The sequence below is a fragment of the Lytechinus variegatus genome, chromosome 13 (assembly GCF_018143015.1).
Source record: "Lytechinus variegatus isolate NC3 chromosome 13, Lvar_3.0, whole genome shotgun sequence".
Lineage (NCBI taxonomy): Eukaryota > Metazoa > Echinodermata > Echinoidea > Temnopleuroida > Toxopneustidae > Lytechinus > Lytechinus variegatus.
In genome coordinates this window covers 31,754,646-31,777,393 of record NC_054752.1, presented here as the reverse complement: position 1 = coordinate 31,777,393, position 22,748 = coordinate 31,754,646, and the positions used below count along the sequence as shown (strand labels likewise).

The window sequence follows — 22,748 nt, the reverse complement described above, 5'->3', positions numbered from 1 at the left end:
TTGTTTATTTTATGATAACAATGACTGTATGTACCAATATGTTAGCAAATATGTATATTTTTTAAATCTTCAGCATATTTGAATAGATATCAGAAGGGCATTTAATAAAATTTCTATAAAAAGTAGATTATTTTCAAAATGAACATTCTTTTGTTCAGATGACAAGATAATTAAAACAGTTCAAGATAAATTAATTAAGCGCCTTTCAATGAGTATCTATTGAAATTTTAGTAGATTGTTTTCATTGTGTAAATACTCTCTCACACACACGTAAAAGAAAAGTATATTGAAATACGTAGAAAAACGACAACAACCGATATACCTGGCAAAATTATTTAATTTAAGAATACACGTGAAACATAAGCATATGATTAAAAAGTACATGTACATTAAAATGAAGAACCCATGCATGTTTTCAATGATTCTCAACTCCCTCAATAAATAATTATTTTATCGTAGTGATTTCAAACCAACTTCATTTATGTCGGCCCAAATTATAAAATGTTATTTATTTTGCTCTTCGCATCAATGTGTATATTTTTTTACGACTTCGAGTACATAGTATTCTGTGTTAAAATTATAATAGGCCTATATTATGTAAGAATCTATATAGGGCCAGTTACACGAATTGACGAATGCAATATGATTTTCAGCCAATCAGAACCGCTCACTGAGGGCTTACATTTGATTTTAGGTAAGCAAGAGCCGTGTGCAACTGGCCCCAGAAACCTATTTCCTGAACATTATTTGGTCTACTGCTCTGAATCTCTCTGCCCAAGAGCAAACAACACATATTTATGCCTAATTAATCTTTGACTAAGAACCAGTCTAGTCCATTAAAATGGAAGAAAATCTGATATATTGACGCTATGAACAAACGTCTCTTTGTTTTCACTATTTTTGCCAGATCATTATAACAGAGTACATGTCTTTAAAAATGGATGCAGACCTATCACTTAAAAGGGAAAAATAATATACGTTTTATGGAATCCATTATTGATATGATAAGCCGGAACGCATTGTAGTTTATATGCATGAAAATGTATATAAAGAAGAAGAAGGCATACAGACTACATAGTGTCAAAGAAAAAGGCCCGGAAAAAAAGGAAAGATAATACTTCTCTGAATGTATACTGTAATTACAAAAGAAAGATATAGATGACACAATACAACTTAATATTACAAAATGAATACATACTAAAGCTGTCCTGGTATTAATGCTAAACATTAACTGATACACTACAAAAGAAATCGTTAAATATTGTTTAATGATTTACATACTGTGAGTCGAATACAATTAAAATACAGCCAATGTCTTGGAAGATTAAATTTATCACAATAAATTTCATGACGGCAAGAATAGTTTTATGCAAGGCGTTATACGTTAGATATTCGAATGCCTTTAATCTCATACAATTCAAGAGTCCTTAATAACGATCTCACGATGTTCCTTGGAACTATTACTTTGTACACTATCATTCAAAACTAAATTCCATTCCAATATACCCCAAAAATAGCCATTAAACGAGTTTATCCTCACCTCGTCCTCTAGAGGACTTTCATTGGAAGATTTATGAAATCGGTGACGTAGGATTTCGCCATCATTTTCGACATCATGGCATGCTCTGCAAACAAGGGTAGGGGCCAGTTCCTATCGAGGAGGGGGGGGGGGTATCACAAATTTTGAGAGTTCGATTTTTTTTTTAAATATTTTAATATTACAATAGGATACAAGGTATTTTATCTTTACACAATTACTTTTTTCTCCCCAATATAAAAAACCATAAACTCTCAGTATTCACTTACAAATGGATAATCTTCGGATGACTAAAGATCAAACATAAATAAAATGCCAGCTGCAAAGTCATACACCAGGTTGAAATAATTTTGATCATATAGTAAAAATTGCAAAAACATGTAAAAGTCGTTATGAAATTAATAAATAACGTATAATATGACAAAACATCATTCAAAATGGATTTCAATAAATTATCTGTTACATCATTTCAAAAGGAAGGTGAATTCACATACTTATGATTCCACGGGAATGTGGGATAAAACTTTTTGTAAATTCTGGGATTTGACCTGAGTAAAATCATGAGTTTCTATCGTCCTTAGATTAAAAAAAAAAACAACCACATCAATTGATACCGAGCAGTTTCTTCAACCATGCCGATTTGGCTGGGATACTGTTAAAGTCACACCTTAGAATACGAGGGATGACGTCCCGAAAGGTCGGGTGCTTGAGGGCGTATATCACTGGATTGACACACGTATTGAACTGCAGTAGAAGCATCACCCACGGGATGCCAGGTTCACTGTTCGGCAGCAGAATGGCGATTCCGTAAGGTGTCAGGCAGATCAGAAAGGCACATACGACGTAGAAGACGTTGCGCGTGATGTCCGCTTGGCGTCGACTAACGGAGTGGGATAGTTCTTCTGACACAGACTTGGTGCGAATTTTACCTCCATCCTCCGGCTCAACGTCGGTACCATTTGCTATCGGGCTAGATGGTGACGTCGGAATAGGTGTTATGGGACTAGACAAGCCATCGGTATCAGGAGAAAGGCTTGAAGATGATAGGTTCTCCCTAACATCTGAGGAATCATCAGTGGCCCTTGGCGAATCCGGGGGAAACTGGAACTGTACGTGGGTATGCTGGGCTGGAGTTCGAGGCGTCACTGGATTTTCCACACCAGAATGGTGGAAGCTCTCGTTCCGATTGCCATCTCCGATGATAAAGATACGTATCAAGTGACGATGGTGCTTACGGACGTGAACGAATATCATCACGTAGCAGAAGATGATGACCACAAGACTTGGTACAAAGACGGTGATTCCTGCAAAGAGGCTCAAGTACTCTGATAATGGATGCGTCGAATCCTGCAGACATGCTTTGTACTTTTCTGAGTAACCCAGTCTTCCCAACCCGACGTTTGTTGCAATCAAGGTCAAGACGGCGGGATACATCCATGAGAAAACAACCATGAATGCTATCTTCTTCGACGTATAGGCCGTATCAAAGTCATATTTCTTGATGACATAGTATCTATTAAACGCAATTAATGCGAGGGTGACGGTTCCTGCACCAAGAGCGATCCACAAGAATCCAGCCGAAGCAGAACATAAATGAGGAGATAATGGCCATCCTTGTCTTGACAACATCGCCACGACGTTGAAAGGCAAGACGCAACATATGATACTGTCGGCAACACACAAATTCACCACGAATACATTGACCTTGGTCTGGAGCTTTCGCGAGAGTGATACAGCGAATAAAACAAGAGAGTTTCCAACAAGCCCGAAGATACTGATAAGAATTGTTAAGCTTGCTACCCCGATTCTTTGGTTGTAGTCAGTGAAGGTGTAATCCCCTTCCTTGCTTGAGGGTGTCACGTTAACCAGCATTGCCGTCACGGCATTAGAAGTTGACGGCGTCGAAACCATGATGTAAACCAGCGCCCTCTCCGTATGCCCAACAAAGAAAAGTTCCTCAATTTAAAGGCGGGCTTGGAACATTTTGAAGCGGAGTCACTACCTCTGCAAAATTTGACCTGTCGCCTCAAAAGGTTAATTTCCCATCACTGTCGATATCTGTGATTGAAAGATAAAAACGAAACAAATGAATATTACATAACAGATCCTTCAAGACAACTTTTATGTTATAAAAAGAAACAAAAACAAAACAAAAAATGATATACATGCAGTTTATGCAGCCAATAATATAATAATAATATAGGATATTTATATTGCGCACATATCCACCTTGTTAGGTGCTCAAGGCGCTCCTATATTACCCGGCTAAGCTAGGCGTTCATAGCGCACACAGCTTCTTAAGGAATTACTTCCTACCGGTATCCATTTACCTCACCTGGGTTGAGTGCAGCACATTGTGGATCAGTTTCTTGCTGAAGGAAATTACGCCATGGCTGGGATTCGAACCCACGACTCTCTGTTTCAAAGTCCGAAGATTAATCTACTGGGCCACAACGCTCCACAATATAGAATGTGAACCATGTAGATATTGAAGAAAAATCAAGCAATCTTACAACTGATATTAAGTATTTTACTTGTAAGGTTAATTGGATCTCTTGCAGGGTATAGGTCTATACACTACTATTATAAAAATGATTCTGGATGACATGTGATTAAATTACCTTGGCTCTATCATTAATCTACACATGATTATTACATTCCATGTCATTAATAAATAGTGGTTATGGAGTATCGACAAATAAAATCCATAACAAGACAATTAATTACGTTTACGTGCATACCCTATATCACTGTCAATGCATATACCATAGGCCTACATTACTGGAATAATATTCATTTCTACACGCTATCCATCAATAATCCTGAATAATGGAAAGAGAGAATCGTTTGGGCGATGTTTCTTTGTCCAAATGTTTTTTAAAGTCAGTTACATGTATACTTTATGACAGAGTAAGCTTTACATGTAGACTTGGATTTTAATTCTGTTTCAGAGCGTAACAGGTGCAAACAATTCTGACAAACTGAAAAAATACTATTAAAGTGATTGGTTAACATTGGTTTGACTTTGAAAAGGAGCTAGAAGGTCACCCTTGTCACCTGTATCTGTGATATGTTACAAAAATGAAGCCCAGAAAAAAATTGCGTTCGAAAATAATTATTTAGTGCTTCAAAAATTGAAATATAAAGTGACCGGAAACACCATCTTAATTTCATCCCATATACTTATGTGTACTATGTAGGTGTCTATAAGACGCCTATTTACAAAATCGGGGTTTGCCTTGTAGTTTTAGCTAATCATTCTCAATATTGGTTGTTTTCAGGGTTTATTAGTTCTAATACATGCACTTGTGCACATGTTTCATCTTGGTTTGAGAATTTTTTAAATCAGCTGCTCACAAAGTTAAACACTACCTTTAAGTTCTCCGGGAATCACTTCTACAAAAGGATGAATATGTTTGACTCTGCCATGTCAACATTGTAATTCTGCTGTATATCTCACTTCTTCTGAACCGCGAGACGTCATTAATAATGATTCTAAACATTGAATGATCCTGACGCGATTGCGTGTTTATCACAGACAGAAAAATCTGAATTATGAGGAATGTTATAACAGAGTAAACAGACCATGTATCGGTAAATAATATATAGGACAAAGTCCTCCTAATTCCATTGAAGGTGGTTCTTGCCTCGATTTTTTTTATGGTAGCCTTGAATTTTTATCATGAACATCCCTTTCTCATGTTTGAATTGATACCATACACCTGATTCATCTTCTGCAGACGGAATCCTTATTTGTTAAAAACAAACAACCCAGACCGACTTTAGACAGTGATACGGGTTAATCCTGGGAAATTTCCCCTATATACTGTACATTGAGGGTGGGGCTTTACCCAAATTGCATTTTTTTTATCGTGGGGGAATTTAACTACAAATCTTAACCGCAAAATAAAACTTACTACTTATGAAATTATCAAACTGTTAAAACTTAATTTCTTAGTCAATATAACATTCTCAATATTTACATGTAGAAAATAATTGATAATTTGAGTTTGTCTGGTTATACATGTATTTCCGCATTTCATAATATTCTCGTAAGATAGTTCAAATATCACAAAAAGGTTACGAAAAAATATCACTGCATTGATATGAATGTAGACAATGTGTCAATTTTTTAATAGAAATGCGGGAAGCCATCATTTCAAACTAAATCTTAAAACTGATGAAGGCTATAAACGAATAAAAGAATGAACGAATTTAGACATAATGCAAAATTTCAAAGGAAGATCACGGAAGCAAATTCTCTCGATTTAGAGGGATTTGATATTTTTTGCCACTCTCAATAAGGGGCAAAGCTTACAGTTGGGACCGCCCCATATACGATCTAAAAAAGGGAGAAAAATACGAAGACAGAAAAGAAAGATAAAAAAAAATACTGAAAAAGAGAGTTATGGTCGTGCAGTTGAATCAATATATTAGGATCAAAATGGCATCAACATTTGTCGTCATGCCAGCCCGCCCCCCCCCCACTCCATCAAAATACCCTGACACCGGCCCCATGGAGCTGATTTCGATCAATCATTACCATTTCTAAAAAAAAAAAAAAAAAAAAAGAGAGAACCCCCATCCTATTGGTTGCTGCCCCTCCTCATTTTTATCCCCCCTCTCATTCTACCCCCCCCATCATCTTTTCTTCAGCTCCACACTTGAATCACTCTGCTCTAATGCTTCCAATGATATGTTCTTGCTGACCAAGATGGGTCTTGTTCTTTTTGTACATGTAATTTATATTGATATTGACTGCACATTTGCACCACAGACATACATGAACACCCGTTCAATCACTAGCAAGCGCACCTACACCACAGGCACCCTTGCAGTTGACCCCTTTCTTAGTTTATGGTACTTTACATTTTATCAATTTTGATGGAGTCCCTCTCTTTTATTCTTGATAATTACATAGACAATTCACATGACAGCAAATACTATACACCTCAAGAATTTAATAATATGTTTGATAGTAATTCCGATTATATTTCCCTTTTACATGCAAATTTAAGAAGTCTCAATAGAAACTTCGAATATTTTGAAAATCTCTTACACACATTGAATAATTTCAAATTTTCTGTTATAGGTATTAGCGAGACATGGTTGCATGATAATTCCCCAAATTTGTTTAATTTACCAAATTATAAGTTGATAAGGGCAGACCGCAAAGGAAAAAGAGGCGGAGGCGTGGCCTTCTATATTATTGATAAACTAAAATTTAAGATCCGTTCCGATGTGAAACTCTTGCATGCAGAGTCTTTGTTCATTGAAATTGAAAACACAGGATTTAAAAATATCATCATAGGTTTGATTTATAGACCACCAGGCTCTAATCTTGATTTGTTTTGTGAAGAGCTAGAGCAATATTTATATGCAATAGGTAATGAAAATAAACATACTTTTATTTTTGGTGATTTTAATATCAATTTCCTACCCTCGGTCGACAGTAATCATTCAATCAATTTTATGAAACTAATGTACTCATTCGGCTTCCATTCATTCATCAATAAATCCACTAGAATCAACCCAAATTCATCTACTCAAATTGACAATATTTTTTCCAACGTACATAGCAACATGAATAATAAAATGATAGGAGGAATTCTATGCTCTGAAGTTTCAGACCACCTACCAATATTTTTAACTTGTGAAATGAAATTACCGTGCCCCAAATCAATTAACCAACACTCATATCGAAAAGAATCTAAACGTAATATTGAATTAATGAAGCAAGACTTATTACTTGAGGGGTGGGAGGATGTCTATAATGAAACTGACGCAAACACATCGTATAATCTCTTAAATAATAAATTACAACATTATTATGAAAAGAATATTCCCATAGGAAAAGTAAAAAATAATCGAAAAACACCCAAACAACCATGGATAACAAAAGGTTTATTAAAATCAATACAGACACGTAATTGCCTTTACAAGTCACATTTACGCAATCCTACTGAAGCCAATTTAAAAAAATACAAAGTATATCGCAACAAGTTAACAAAATTAATTCGTTTATCACGTAAAATGTATTATACTAATAGAATAAAAGATGCCAGTTCAAACACTTATACTACCTGGAAAATCATCAAAGAACTAATGGGAACAAGTGCAGATCCCCCACCTACTGATGACATGACTTTAAATGGTTCCAAAGTTGACTCTTCCCTTCATGCAAACTCATTCAATTCATTTTTCACAAATATCGGACCCGAACTTGCAAGCAAGATCAATAGCCAAAATGCGCATTTCACAGATTACCTCCCCGAACCTAATCCACATTCATTTTTCCTGAACCCTACGAACCCCACAGAAATTCTCAACATTACACGGTCTCTTAATAGCTCCAAATCTCATGGGCATGATAAAATTAGTATGTCTCTTTTAAAAGAAATAATTCATCCGCTTGCAAACCCTCTTAGTCATGTTTTTAATAAATCTCTATCACAAGGTATATTTCCTGACTTATTCAAAATCGCCAAAGTCAATCCAATTTTCAAAAAAGACAATCCTCATGAAATAAGCAATTATCGTCCTATATCTCTTCTCCCTAGTATATCCAAAATCCTCGAGAAAATAGTTTATAATAGACTTTATGAATTTATCAACAAACACAATTTATTAATTTCTAATCAATATGGCTTTAGAAAAAATTATTCCACAAACTTGGCTTTAATCCAAATTTACGATAAAATAACAAACGCCATAGCCAACAAAGAGCATGTCATTGGTATATTTTGTGACCTCAGTAAGGCGTTCGATACACTGAATCATAATATTTTACTTTCAAAACTTAATTATTATGGTATTCGCGGTCAATCACTCCTTTGGTTTAAAAATTATTTAATAAACCGAAAACAATATGTCACTTTTAATGGCAACGATTCTAGTTTACTTCCAGTTCAATGTGGTGTCCCTCAAGGTTCCATTCTAGGCCCCCTTTTATTTTTATTATATGTCAATGATATTATTAATACATCTTCCATTTTATCATTTGTATTATTTGCTGACGACACAAATATATTTTTTTCTCATAAAAATATAACTTCCTTAAACAACATCTTAAATATTGAATTAATTAAAGTCTCACAGTGGTTTAAAGCTAATGAACTATCCTTGAACTCGAAAAAGACCCACTTCATCCATTTTAAACATTCTCATATTACAGATTCTCCAATTCACTTACAGATTGACGGCACACCATTAGAGCGGAAGACTCAATCTAGATTCTTAGGCGTCATCATAGATCAAGCTTTGTCTTGGAATGAACATCTGCACCATATCATTATATGTATCTCGAGAAATATTGGAATAATTTCCAAGTTGAAATTTATTTTACCACACAAAACTTTATTTCTATTGTATAATTCGTTAATACTCCCGTATATAACATATTGTAACGTTGTTTGGGCTAATTGTGGTTCCACAAAACTTACTTCTATTTCTAAATTACAAAAGAGAGCAATTCGCATTTGTACAGGATCACATTATTTGGCTCACACCGATCCTTTATTTTTTAAACTGAAAACATTAAAAATTGCCGACTTATATACTATTCAAATAACTATAATTATGTTTAAATATATTAACAAACTGCTCCCTTCGTCCTTTGATAACATGTTCAAATTTAATAGTACTGTCCATACTTACCCAACGCGCATATCCGGAAACTTTCACCTCTCTAACCCCAGACTGGTAATTGCCTCTAAATCAATACGACACCATGGTCCTGACATTTGGAATGGTCTTCCAAACAATATTAAAACGTGTTCAACCATATACTCATTAAAAGCCACTCTAAAGAAAACTATCATTCAATCTTATCAACCCCACCCTCCAAATTAAAACATTCACTCAAATATTCACATTCGCTATTTAATATTCTGATTTTACTCAACTGCTATACACAGCACCAGCACCTGCACTTGCAATGCACCCACTTGGTCAGTAAATATCAATCTTAGTCACGAATCTTTTATGAGGCCGCCATCAATTCAAGCCTAACCGCTCACGATGGCGGTCTCCTGCGTTCATTTTTTACATTATATGTATATGTTTACATTTATAAAAGATTAATTTATACTCACATCCTTATTTGTATTTATTATGTAATATGACCACATTGTTTATATTATCAATTATTTTGTATTTTGCAATTATAAATAATTTTGTATTGTGTTTTTGAACGCAGAAATAAATGCAAACAAACAAACAAACAAACTCTACTTAAGCAAAGCGATAACATTTCACTCCATTCATTTGTGCGTCACAAAAGGAGAAGCATATTTTGACGCCTACTTATAGTATACTTGGTTTTGGTTTAAGTTGTAAAATGGGAGGATCGGAGTAAAATGCGAAAATTCACAAAAGAATAACAGATGACTGGATTTTTATAAATATAAATCGTGTGACGACATACACTGTACTATGCAACAGTGTAATGCAAACTCAATGAAGTGCCCATTTTCTTAGAATTTTGAAAATAATTTTACATGCCATGTGCATTTGAAATGACAGAATATCTCAACAGATGCGTTCATACACTGTAAAAACTGCGGTGTTAAAACTGACACCAATCGGTGTTAATAGAGGACCACACCCTCAGGTGTTAAAATTACACCCTAGAGATTAAACGTAACATCAAAGAGTGTAAATGTAACAACAAAAGGTGTTGTAATAACACCTATAGATGTAAAACTAACACCACCAATTTAACACCGGTGTAAAATAACTGGTGTGGTCCTCTATGTACACCGGTCAACACCACAGTTTTTGCTATGTACACTTTTCTATGAAATAGTTATTCAGTCATCAGGGACCTTAGCAAATTGCATGTGACGTCATAGTACAGTCGTGGTAGGGTACATGATAATACCAAAACAAATCCATAAACTTGTTAATCGAATCATGTAGGGTCCATGATCGAATGAACCAAATGATATACATTAGGCCTTGATTAGGGGTTTTTAGACACATTTTCTATTTCAATCCAAAACGGTGGATTTCCCCTTTAAAAATAATTGAAATCATTATAGCCAAGAGTTTAATAGAAAGTAAAGTGCCAATGGTGAAGGGTTTAAGATGACAAGAAAAAAGAAGAAGATGGTATCAAAAGAATGCAAATTGAATATTTGGTATGCGGAAATTGATCATAAGAAAACGACTACTGCGTGGTTTAGATGTAATCCTATCACAAAATTGGTAATTCAATCAATAAAACTACATGAACCTACACGTACTTGCATATCATGACTTACAACTTTAGCTACCAAAGTCATAAATTCCTCCTCTCCAAACATAACTATCAATACTTTGTTTGTAGGACACTATCAATGTACCCCAAACATGAATGTACTTGATTGGAAAACATAACGCGTTTCATCAAATTCCTTTCATGTAAAAAGTGGTATTAAAACCCGTGCACAGTGGCGTACATGTAGCATTGATGAATTTTTGTAAATGCTACCAATTGTACATCTTTTTACATTTAAATGCACATGTAAGCGAGCGAGCTGAGCGACTACTTTTCTTAAACCGTCATTTAATTAAATAGCAAATGAATTCTGTATTGCGATGAAATTGTAGTTGTAATAATATTAGATACATTGGCTCTATAATTGAAAATGAAAAAATAATATAGGAGGCGCTTCATTAACCCAAACCGATAAAACTAAGTATAAAATTGTATTATACAATGTGAAACAATTCAGTAGTCGCAACGAAAATTAACGATTTTTTTAGGGGGTGGGGGCTCCATTACTCCACACAATTATTACGGTACAATGAAGAAAATATATGAGAGAAAATATAATAGAATCTATACGCTGTAAAGAAATGACCTTGAGTCCTTTGTATGATACTGTATAAAAACAGTCTGTCTGACAGATGTCGTGTGGAATTAACATACCATTCGAACGAAATAAATTAATATTGATTGGACTGTCAATCTAGTTATGCAGTATTGTTTACACTAATATCATTATTACTGTACAAAACCACGCTCGTATATGTAGTATAATATACATAGGTGGTACGCTTTTTTGCAACGATGGTAGGGATTTATGTAAATGAAAAAAATGTAACACATGTATCTTCATAAAAAATAATCTCAAACATAATTGATGATTATGGTTTTAGTCAGATTTGGGTTTTTTTTACTCCTCAAATAATATCAGATTTTATTGAAGGGAGGAGGACATAAATTAAAGATTGCCAATTACTTTTATGTAATATTGCGATGAATATTGTATTACGTGAAAATGTGACCGTGTATTTTCCTCAGAAATACACAAATAATTTTCAAACAAAATGTTTTCGCATGCCAAGAGATTAACAAAGAATTAAATGGGGGTTTTATTAGGTTACAATCACAGTGGTTTAATCACAAACAATCTATGGTTACTTAATTTCTTTTAATTCAATGATTTGACAGAGATTAAGAATTTTGAGATGAATGACCACAAACGCTCAATTTACGCTATAATTTACAAAACCGCAGTGACACACGAACTAAGAATTCCCCACCCTAGAAATTTATCGCAGTGACAGATGGCCGGGGGGGGGGGCTTGGGTGATCCGCAATGTCTATGAAAAATAAGGATGAGACCCCCCCATCCATTACATACTTTTCTTTTTTATTATTTTTTTTGTCAAAAACTGTTAATTTTCTTGGTGATAACATTTTTTTTCTTGTTATTTACTTTTATTATTTTTTTTCTGGGGGGGGGGTGGGGCACCTGTGTCTCTTTTGCCGATGTGGCATTAAATTTTTGTAATCTGGCTGTCATGTAATTAATATTTACCAAAATTGAACTTTTTTCCAACATCTCCCTCCGCCTTTATGAAGTGCTGGATCTGAAGTTGACCAGGCTGACTTGTTACGCTTGTATAATAGGCCTTTATTGAATTTGTATTTACTCTGCATAATTATATAAAAGTATGCGAGATATGATTTTGGGGGTTAAATTTCAACACAGAGTTGCCGCAGACTTGGTGGAAACATGTATTTATATACATGTACATGAATAAGGAGAAAATAAACCAACCACAACAAACCCAGTTTAATAGTGTTTACGTAATTTAGCACTGCAATATTTGGAGTAATACACATACGAGAGTACATTGCATGCATTGTCAGGATATTTCTTTTTGCCACAGACTATATGATATAGGTCAAAATCTATAAGGAGAAAACACAATAAATTCTATACGATACCAGTAACTAATTTCTTCGTAATAACACAACAAATATTGAAGTGCTTTCTAAAACCACTAAAGTAGCATCTACATGTAATGAGTGCTTGAGAATATGTGGATGTAGGATTGTCATGCACGTGCACAAAACTAAATCAAAGGTTAATTATACAATATAAGCCAATTTGATTTGTTTGGGTCGAATCAATGTTCATTAAGTCTTATTATATTCTTTATAACATAACTTTCAAATTCGCTCTCTTTTTAAAACTCTAGCCTTGGATTCATAAATGTATTCCAGTCTTGTTCAAATGAATTAGTTACATCCGACTTTCTTGAACATAAAAAAGATCTTTATCACATATTATTCAGGTTTTGATATGTGTAACATCAAGAAACATATAGGGTTGCAATGGATAGGCCTATAAGGTATATTGGAAAGTTGAAGGACAAACATACAAAAGATCTACAATATGAACTACAGACTCTAGAAATTCGAATGTTAAATCAACATTTCAAAGGTTGGAGGAGTTACAACCTTTTCCAAATGTTACATCCAACCTTGTATTTTAAGTGTTGGGTAGAACCATTTAAAGTAGTAAATGCAACATTTAGAAAATGTTGTCACTCCTCCAACCTTTCAAATGTTTAGTTAACATTTCTTGTTTTTAGAGATACTGATCGATTCATTGGCGTAATGAGACAAAATTTTGAGGTGTGAGATATGGAGTACAGAGCAAATCTTTAAAAAAAAGTTGCGATCGAGCAAAAATGTTGACCTTTTTGAATAAAAAAGCTGATTTTGTGATTAACTTGAATATATTATTCAAAAATTCAGATTAATATTAAAATTCACCCTTACCCTTTTTCTTTTTTTATTTTTCATTTTTTCTTAGTGGTGTTTTTTTTTTTTTTTTTTTTTGGGGGGGGTCCATGGCCCCTAAGCCCCCCCATCTGTTCGCCAATGTAATGGTATATCATCAGGAATAAAACACTCCTTACGATACTTTTTTTCCAAGGCTACTGACTGTTCATCAATTTTTTGTATCGAACCCAATTTTGCAAGTACATGTAGATAAAACTCTTCCTGTCATGTCCCTGGGGAGCGGCCGGGGTGCCGGGGATGCTAAAGCATCCCCAAGAATTTCCCAGGGGGTGCTTCATCTGTTATTTTCCATAGGCAGCACCCCCTGCTGGTACACGTACATTGTAGGTGTGGCAAATGGATGAATTATAACCAAAAGGACATACATTTTGTCGTGAAAACTTTGTTTTTTTGCTTGTCAAATTTACATCAGCACCCCTGTAAAAAAAAAATCGTTCCCAGGGTCCTGCTTCCATTTTACGAAATGTTTTCACTCTTAACTCTGTAATGGGGGAGGGGAGGAGGGAGCGGGTCCCTCGGGGTTCATTGCGGCAAAGTTGAACATTTTAGGGAAGTTAATTGAAAAAGTTCGGAAAATCCATATGTAGGAAAGACTTCTATTTTGTTCTTGGCTCTTCATGATCAGCGAAAAGGCATGACAATACGACAATACACCAGACGGTGGACTGTACTGTTTCCAGAAGAAGAAGATCTGTTTCAAATGTATAGATCTACACTCCACAGGCATGTATTGTATACACGGATCTTGGGGCCCAATGATCGTATTGTTGCATGGATGAAAGGGTCATCATTTTGTTCTGACTTTTAAAATCAAATGATGTATATGGGGCGACTAAATAGCTATTATGAACAAAAAATGTGAATGTTTATCATAATAACACAGAAGAGGTTATTTAGAATAAAATAAGGTAAAATTTATTATTTTTAATTGTGCTTTCATGTCTTACGTAATGATGAACAAAGGCTAGATCCGGGAGGCTAGTGTCTACATAAACAGGCTAAATGCATTGTACATGTAGGCCTATATTTCGAGTTTCCGCCCTTAATCTTTCTCTTATAAAATAATGACTAGTGGACTACAATGTAGGTATGCTGCAACACCGTATATACGAAGAATTTCTCCGGTAATTCAGGCAGTACCATGACTTCTTATTTCAAAATAAATACAAAGTCGACATTTTAGTAAGTTTGTAAAAAATTACAAATAAAAAATAAACTACCAGTAAACTAAATTAAAGGAAATCAAACCAACGAAAATAGAGAGGGATAGGGGCCTATGAAGAAACTGCGAAAACGCACATGGTTCAAAAGAATGTGTGATTTAAACACAGGTACAGACACGGTGTATCAAGAAAATAATTGTCAAAATCGGTTATATTACCGCGTTTATAAATAAAAAAAATACTATATACTATAGATATAACTCAGATCAATAGCACGATTTAGGCCTATCAATTTTAATTGAACTACATGTATGTTTATGTAGTAGTATTGTACACTTAGTATTATCTTAGACCCACATTATTATACTTACGTTTATGAAATATGAAGTCAGATTGAGTTAGTCAATTGCTGAAACTGGTTGGACCACACTACATTTTGAAATTCAATGGGGAAAAGGAATGGAATTAGTTGATTGATCGATCAGATCTGCGCACCAGAATGTGTTAAGAGGCGTATACCATCCGAACAACCAATCTACCCGTTAAAAATGTACTCTTTGGTTGTTTTTATGCAGGTAGAGAAAGTCCGATTTGATCCAAAATTGGGTCTATTGGTTATCAAGTTAATCAGTTTAAGCAAATTAAACAGTGATTAACTGGCCCCATCTTCAGTATTAAAAATTCGTAGGCCTAATTATTGACGTTACTACTTATGATGATGATCATCGTCAGGATCATCGGCCAGTAGATGATACAGCTGCTGTAAAAGTGTCTTAAGAGTGGAGTCGACTTCAAATCATCCTTTCAGAGTGTTGATGTAAATCCATGGGAGTTATCACACCACATTCAAAATAATCTCCACCGGCTAAGTCCAAGTATCGACTTCAAGTAATACCACACGGTCTTTCTGGTTTAAGCGCCTTCGCTCTCAGCGCCCGGCGACCATGAACTTTTCTGTCATTCGGCAAACCAAACTAGAGGTAACACTCCTCGCGTTTTCATAATCAAATGCACTTTGGTATTTCCAGCAGTACGATTTGAATGCGTGACAGCCCGTACGGAAGAAAAGGGCCTTACTACGTTTCGTGACGTCACAGTCATCTTTTGTCAGAACAAAATCTTTGTAATCGTGCATCTATTGTTATTGACCGTTCTCCGCAAAAAAAAAAACGATCGATGAGGCGTTCTGCTTTATTGCTGTTTGCATTTACAAATTCAGTAAACACGGTGGTTTATTATATGCAGTCTGCAACGTGCATCCTTCTACAGGAACAATAGACAAACTCAAATCATTGCGTTTTAAGTGTCTTTATACTTTTAGGAGATGTAAAGGGGAACTCCCAATGACGGTTATTTTGTAGACAAGGAATGAACTGCCAAAATTTAAGCCAATAACTAATAAATGTCATATTGAACACGGGAGGGGGGAGCGCTGTATTTTGCTAGGGAGGGGAACAAAACTTCACGAAAGCTGTGCCTCCATAATAATAAAAATTATTATTATAGGACCTAGTTTTATCAAAACAATTTTGTTTATTAATGTGTTTGTTATATTCATTCTATTTCTTGAAATAATGGTTTTTGTAATGTTTTTATAATAAGAAGGATTTCTGCTTTTCCACACGACAATCAAAGAAAAATATTTTCTTGTCCTGTATTGTTCAAGCAGAAAACTGCGTCATTGATAAATGGACATTTTGGGATCCTATACTTTAATTCAAAACAAGAAACATGCCCCGAATGCACGTATATTTTTATTTTGTTGGTGGTATCCCGATCGACCCCCCCTCACGCAAATGATTGACACTGTCTTTATGACCAATATAGTCTACACACATACGACAACGAATGACATGTCATAATTCTACGTGCATGCAAATATATAACCAAGTTCTTTATCGAATTCTTGTAAGGCTAATCTAAAGTAGGATCCTAAAATAAATTATGTTCGTTTATGACTCATAATAAAACATTATAAAACCTATATAGGTGCATTTTATTTCCGCGAATACTTTCAGAGAATTGTTTGCGCTTAGTAGTGACTGAAACAACAATTTTAAGATAGTCATCAAATGACAGAGAACATACTAATCTTAAGATAATGAACAACTTCATTAAGTTTGTTTGTATTGCTTTATTTTGTTTGTTTGTTTGTGTGCACTGGCATTTGCCCCCCCCCCCCAAAAAAAAAAAAGTTCCATGAGGAAAGGGAAGAAGAAGGGGGGAGATATGGCGCATCGGGGGGGGGGGGATTTAAAAAGTTACGAGCGAGCGAGGAAAAACTTCAACACTTTTATCATAAAAATCAAATTTTGTAATAGATTTTGACATAATATTCAGAAAATAATAATAATATTTCACCCTCAACTTTTTCCTTTTCTCTTTGTTCCCCTTGGTCGTGAAAAAATGGGGGGGGGGACCCCCCCATCCGTACGCCACTGTTCGTGTGACTGTATAATCAAAGCGTTATAAAGTGAGTAATTAGACGATCAGCACTACATTTCAGGCATGATTAATTGGGTGATTATGAAGTAAATGCCAATTGTGGTCAATAAGTTTTATTTTTTACAGTCACTGGAAGAAAAAACAACAAAATAGGCCTAAATGGCTACAATGTAAATCATAATGAACAAAAGAAAATAATATACATAACAAATGTACGTATAAATAAATGAATAACATCAATAATTTGGATTCATTCATGATTAGATACCCCCGACAAAAGGAAAAAATATATACAGTATATACAATCAGGGATAAATAGGGGAAGGCGGGGTAAGTTGTGACAGTTTTTGCTTTTTGCATGTTAGAATTGATATGATTAATAATCTTGTCGAAATAAGTATCTTGCCTTGAAATTTAATTCTTCTGAAATATTTTCCACCTATATATAACTTTCTATCCCCACACTGAAAGTCATCGTGACCTTTGAAAAAAACGATGTCAAATGGCTCAACTTGCCCCATATATGGGGTAAGTTTGAGCCACCTTCTGGGGTAAGTTGAGCCACAAAAACTATGTACAAAATGTATGAGGGGAGAACCAGCATGTCAATTTTTTGTTTAAAGTCTTTTCGCTTACTAATTCTCTATAAATACTAACATCCTTTAAAAGGAAAAGAGCAGTCATGTTAATTTGCTCCTTTCAGCCAGCATTTCAATCGATTTTTATGGTTTGTTTGTTTTTTAAGATACATTACCATAGGAATTACCATGGCTCAACTTGCCCCATGCTGTTTGGCTCAACTTACCCCAGTCCGAACTTATTGCGATAATTTTGTATCCACACATTTATTATGCATCCATCATATAAAAGACTATGACAAGAATGAAGATCCATACCTGGACTAATAATGTTGCTATCATGTCTTTATTATATTTAAAGACGTGTGTGTTTATAAAGCACTTATCTATTTCACACTCTTTTTTTTATACTTTTTTGGCTGAAATTCATATTTTTCCCTCTAAAAAACTACTTTTTGTTTCAAAGTTGAAAACAATGTGGTGGGGTTAGGGGTTATGCTATGGGTCATCAATACATGACACCACCACAATGTCTGACTCATTCATTATTGGCCTGGGGCTGGTGGCTCAACTTGCCCCTATGCTCAACTTACCCCGCCTTCCCCTATAGTGTATACAGTGCTATCGTCCCTATCATCTTTCGTAAATCGTAAAAATGTGGAATAAAGAAGAAAAATAAGCAAAGAGTTAAAAAGATGAAAGAAATATTATTTGAAAGAAATGGCAATGAGTCGTCAAAAATACGATTCCTTCCATCAGTATTTCAACCTTTCCAATCACATAAATCAAAATCATTTTGGGGACCATCTCGCCCTATCGGAATAGAAATGAAAACACACCGTGTAACTGCCCATCTATACAACTGTCAGAGTTCGTTTGGTTTTCGTGAATGACATAACCTGACAGATAATACTATAGTACGTCTAAAATAAAACGAATTAGGTCTTCAAACATTATACGGTGCAGGTTAATTAATACCTTCGCTTCTTCATATAATTGGCCTAATTTATGAATATTTCAATGTCTTGTTCAGTAAATACAGCTGAACTGTATGGAAAAGATCATAATGCGCCTCAGAATGTTTGAGGACAGATGGCGCTATACAGACGCCCAATTTATCCTGTAGTTTAATTATCGTTTTGATTTTGTTGTTCTATTGAACAGCAAATCAAATAAGGGATAAAATAATGTATTTACACTATTTTGGAAAAAGAACATTACAAAAAATAAAAAGGAAGATGGAATAAAATTAAAAGACAGAGTACGTATACAGAGTTCAAATATTTTGCCACTTAGTTCCATTGTATTCAATGTTATACACTGCTCCATTCTATTTATTTATTGTTTTTTTTTTGGGGGGGTTCTTTACCCCCCCCCCCCCGCTTGGTATATTGCGTGTCGGTTGGAATACTACATGTCACATCTGAACAGGGGTTCCTAGAGTGATAGGCAAGGACATGTGATCTAAAGCTATAGATAGGACATCATCAACGTGAACTTGGGGGACTTAATAATGATGCGGGATGGTATAGGGTCCAACATCGAATTAACTAGCTCGGCGTGCATATGGGCATATCTAAAATACCAGAGTTTGAAGGCAAACCAAAACACAGCCGAACTAACACAAATCATGTAAGAAATATTGTTATATAATTACATGAGAGGAAAAATCAGAGAAGACAAGAAGCAGACGAATATGACGACACGAAAATGAAGATCGGGAAGAGATGGGAAAAGGACAGAGGGGGAGAGAGGGGAGACAAAGATGGAGGGTTGGAGTGAAAGAGAGAGAGAGGGGGAAAGAGGGAAGAGATCGAGAGAGATAATCAGAGAGAGTAGAAGCCAGAAGGTGCATGGAGTCAACCTACAGGAAGCACATCCCTCGGTTAATAACGTAATGTAAAACCCTTCTTGCTCTCTCGCTTCATCCACTTGAAATTTCAGTTGCCGTTGCAAAGATTGTAAAATTGATTTTGATCTCGTTTGTGCCTAAATTTTAGTGAATTATCAAAGGAACGTGATTCAAATATCACACTACACAGGGGAGGCGCTACAAGGGGGGGGGGGGCAGTCGTCACTATAGTACTGGCCGCCCGTAGTAATTTTCAAGTAGTGAATAGATTGAAATCGAAAGGAAAAGAAGGATAACAAATACCCTTTTAAAGACAAAAAGGAAAAAGGGGGAATGGAAAGTTAAATAAGAGGGGCATTGGGTCGAATAAAATTTACATTTCACAAAATATTCAATTGAGAACATAATGTCACATTTCGAACGCCCCCCCCCCCCGCCTATGAAAATACCCTTGTGCTGTTGTGCCACCTCTACTTAGAAATACTGTCGTACCAAGGATTTTCCTAAAGGGGGGCAAATTTTTTGGAGGATATTTCATCCTCGAAAAAAAGAAAATTGACAAGCCCCCCCCAAAAAAAAAGAAAGACAAGCAAAAAAAGGGTCTTCGGGTTCAAAAGAGGGGGCACACGTCTGTTTCATTGCATTGTTACATTACAAATTATTAATTTGGCTTCTCAAAGGGGGGGGGGCACGTCCACTGGATCAGTTGTGACTCGTCAGGGGGGGGCAGGGATACGTCCTCCTGCCCCCCTTTAGGTAAGCTAGTGCTTAGAAACATCAATGGGAAGTCTGAGACACTTGCCTCAAATGATAAGCAAGCGCTTTAATTATTCTTTTATAAATAAGCACAATGAAAGCTGAAAGCGTAGACCCATTGGCCTGTATCAGCTCCTGCAGCTGTACCATCTTTGGAGCAAGTTTTAGTCTGTGTGTAATTTTAATTTTTATTATATAAAGAAAGACAAGGTAACAATAATAAGAGCTGAGTAATATATAGCGCATACATTCGTAATTCCGAAGCTTTGTTATTCCGAAGGTTCGGATATTCTGAAGGTTCGTAATTCCGAAGGTTCGTAAGTCCGACAACGAATGAGGTACGTAATTCCGAAGGTTCACTAGTCCGAAAACAATGTGAGGTTCGTAATTCCGAAGGTTCGTTAATCCGAAAACGAAATGAGGTTCGTAATTCCGAAGGTTCGTTAGTCCGAAAACGCAATGATTAACGAACCTTATTTCGTTTTTGGACTAATGAACCTTCGGAACATCGAACCTTATTTCGTTTTCGGACTAATGAACCTTCGGAATAACGCCACAAATGTTAGGATTACCGTACCCTTTTACGTTTTCGGATTAACGAACATCAAGGTATAGGCAATTTACGTGTTTTGGAAGTACGAACCTTCGGAATAAACAACTTTCGGAATTACGAAGTGTAACCATGCATATATAGATTTGGGGGCTCACAGAGGGCTCACAGACTTTGGAAAGATGCTCCACATCCAAAATAAAGTCCCCTAAAAATTGCCTCATTACATCTCTGAAAGGGGTTTTAAAAAGACCTGTAACAAATATCTATCCCATGAACACGAATCAGCACACTGATGCTTCAGAAAACCGAACTTCAAGAATTCTTCCTTGGTTATATTGTGTGGAAAAAAGAAAGAAAATGAGAACAAAATAAACAGATAAAGAATAAGAAAGCTGTGGCTATTTGAAAAGAAAAAAAAATCACTATGACTGAGCATCAAATTGGCAATATTGTGAGGAGATTGTGATTCTCCCATTAGCCCTGTACTACTTATAAAGATTTGCAGTTTTCTCTCAAAAGAACAACCCCCTTGCATGATAATCATTAATGACTTACACAGGAGATGATACATGTCCTCATCAAAGAAAATACGCTTCCTGGTAAGAGTGTTTTGGGGAAAAAGGGCATTTTAGTTATTTTGTGCATTGGAGCATATCACAATCATCAAAGAATATTTACTTAGCGGTCCATACACAGTAAAAAAAAATGATACAACGCTGTTTACTATATGAACCTTACAGTAATTATTTAAACAGTTTAAACAACTGTTTAAATCTTAAGCAACAAAGCTTAATTTTCAATAACTAATTGTCAATAAATTAAACATGATTGTTTAAACGGTTAAACAAATACTGTAAGGTTCATATCGTAAACAGTGTTGTATAAAATCTTAAACAGCGTTTTTACTATGTATGAAATCCCCATAGGTATAGGTTTTTTTTTCTTTACAGCTTTTTAAGAGAAAATAGATCTTTCTCATTTCTTATCTGATTTTGTTTTGAAATCCCTACATGAGTATTGATTTCATTTATACCACTTTTTAAAATCATATAACTTTCCCATTCTTTCTGACTGTTGTTCAAACTTTCACCAATCTGCTTATCATTTCTCTTTTGTAATTTTCAAACAAATTTTTCCAATCTTGGTAGGGTTCAATCAGCTATCATCACATTGTCACACAAGTTTGGTCCCGTATCTTACACTTTGACCCTGAATGGAAGTCTAAAGTGGTCTTGGTTGACGGATGAAAGTGCCCTTTTGCAAAAGTTATTACAACTTATAGAAAATACAAGTGCACGGGGAATAAGAGAGTTTTAAAATGGAAAGTCCTGGTCACACCGCCCGAGCGTTGTTGGAGCGGTCGTGGAGCGGAGAGAAAAAAAAATCATCACCGCTCGCTAATGTTTACCATTTTCGATTTCGATTGATGTTTTTTTGTTTTCAATTTTTTCCCCAAATTTTTAGAGCGAAATTCGACCCTCTTTCCCTACCGCTCCACGACCGCTCCAACTACGCTCGGGCAGTGTGACCAGGCTTTAACAAAGTGACAATTTTTGACAATAATAATGTCATATTTTACCCAGGGAAGCCACTTCAGTTCCAAAAACAGTTCTCTCAGCGGGCCCTGCTTAACATGATTGTTATTATTACCATTGACAGTTTGTTATAAATATTGAATCTTAAAATATACCTTTTGAGGTAACCATTCGTATATTTTAGTGAAATTTTAGTTCTATAGGGAAGCTAAAATGTTTTGAGGGGAAAATTATATAGCTTCAC

General features: G+C 35.3%; 1 protein-coding gene across 1 annotated transcript; it reads right to left on the bottom strand.

The window, feature by feature from the left end:
* Window positions 1-319: 319 nt before the first annotated feature.
* Window positions 320-15,814, bottom strand: LOC121425933 (muscarinic acetylcholine receptor M2-like). The gene is made up of 2 exons (XM_041622043.1): window positions 15,157-15,814; window positions 320-3,595 (listed from the first exon to the last, which is right to left on the bottom strand). Exon 2 carries the CDS (start codon window positions 3,446-3,448, stop codon window positions 2,141-2,143), a length of 1,308 nt encoding a protein of 435 aa, XP_041477977.1. The 5' UTR covers window positions 3,449-3,595; window positions 15,157-15,814; the 3' UTR covers window positions 320-2,140.
* Between the last annotated feature and the right edge of the window lie 6,934 nt (window positions 15,815-22,748).

What these genes read in the sequence shown, in the direction of transcription:
- LOC121425933 (XM_041622043.1), bottom strand. Translation starts at nt 3,448, where the DNA reads ATGGTTTCGACGCCGTCAACTTCTAATGCCGTGACGGCAATGCTGGTT.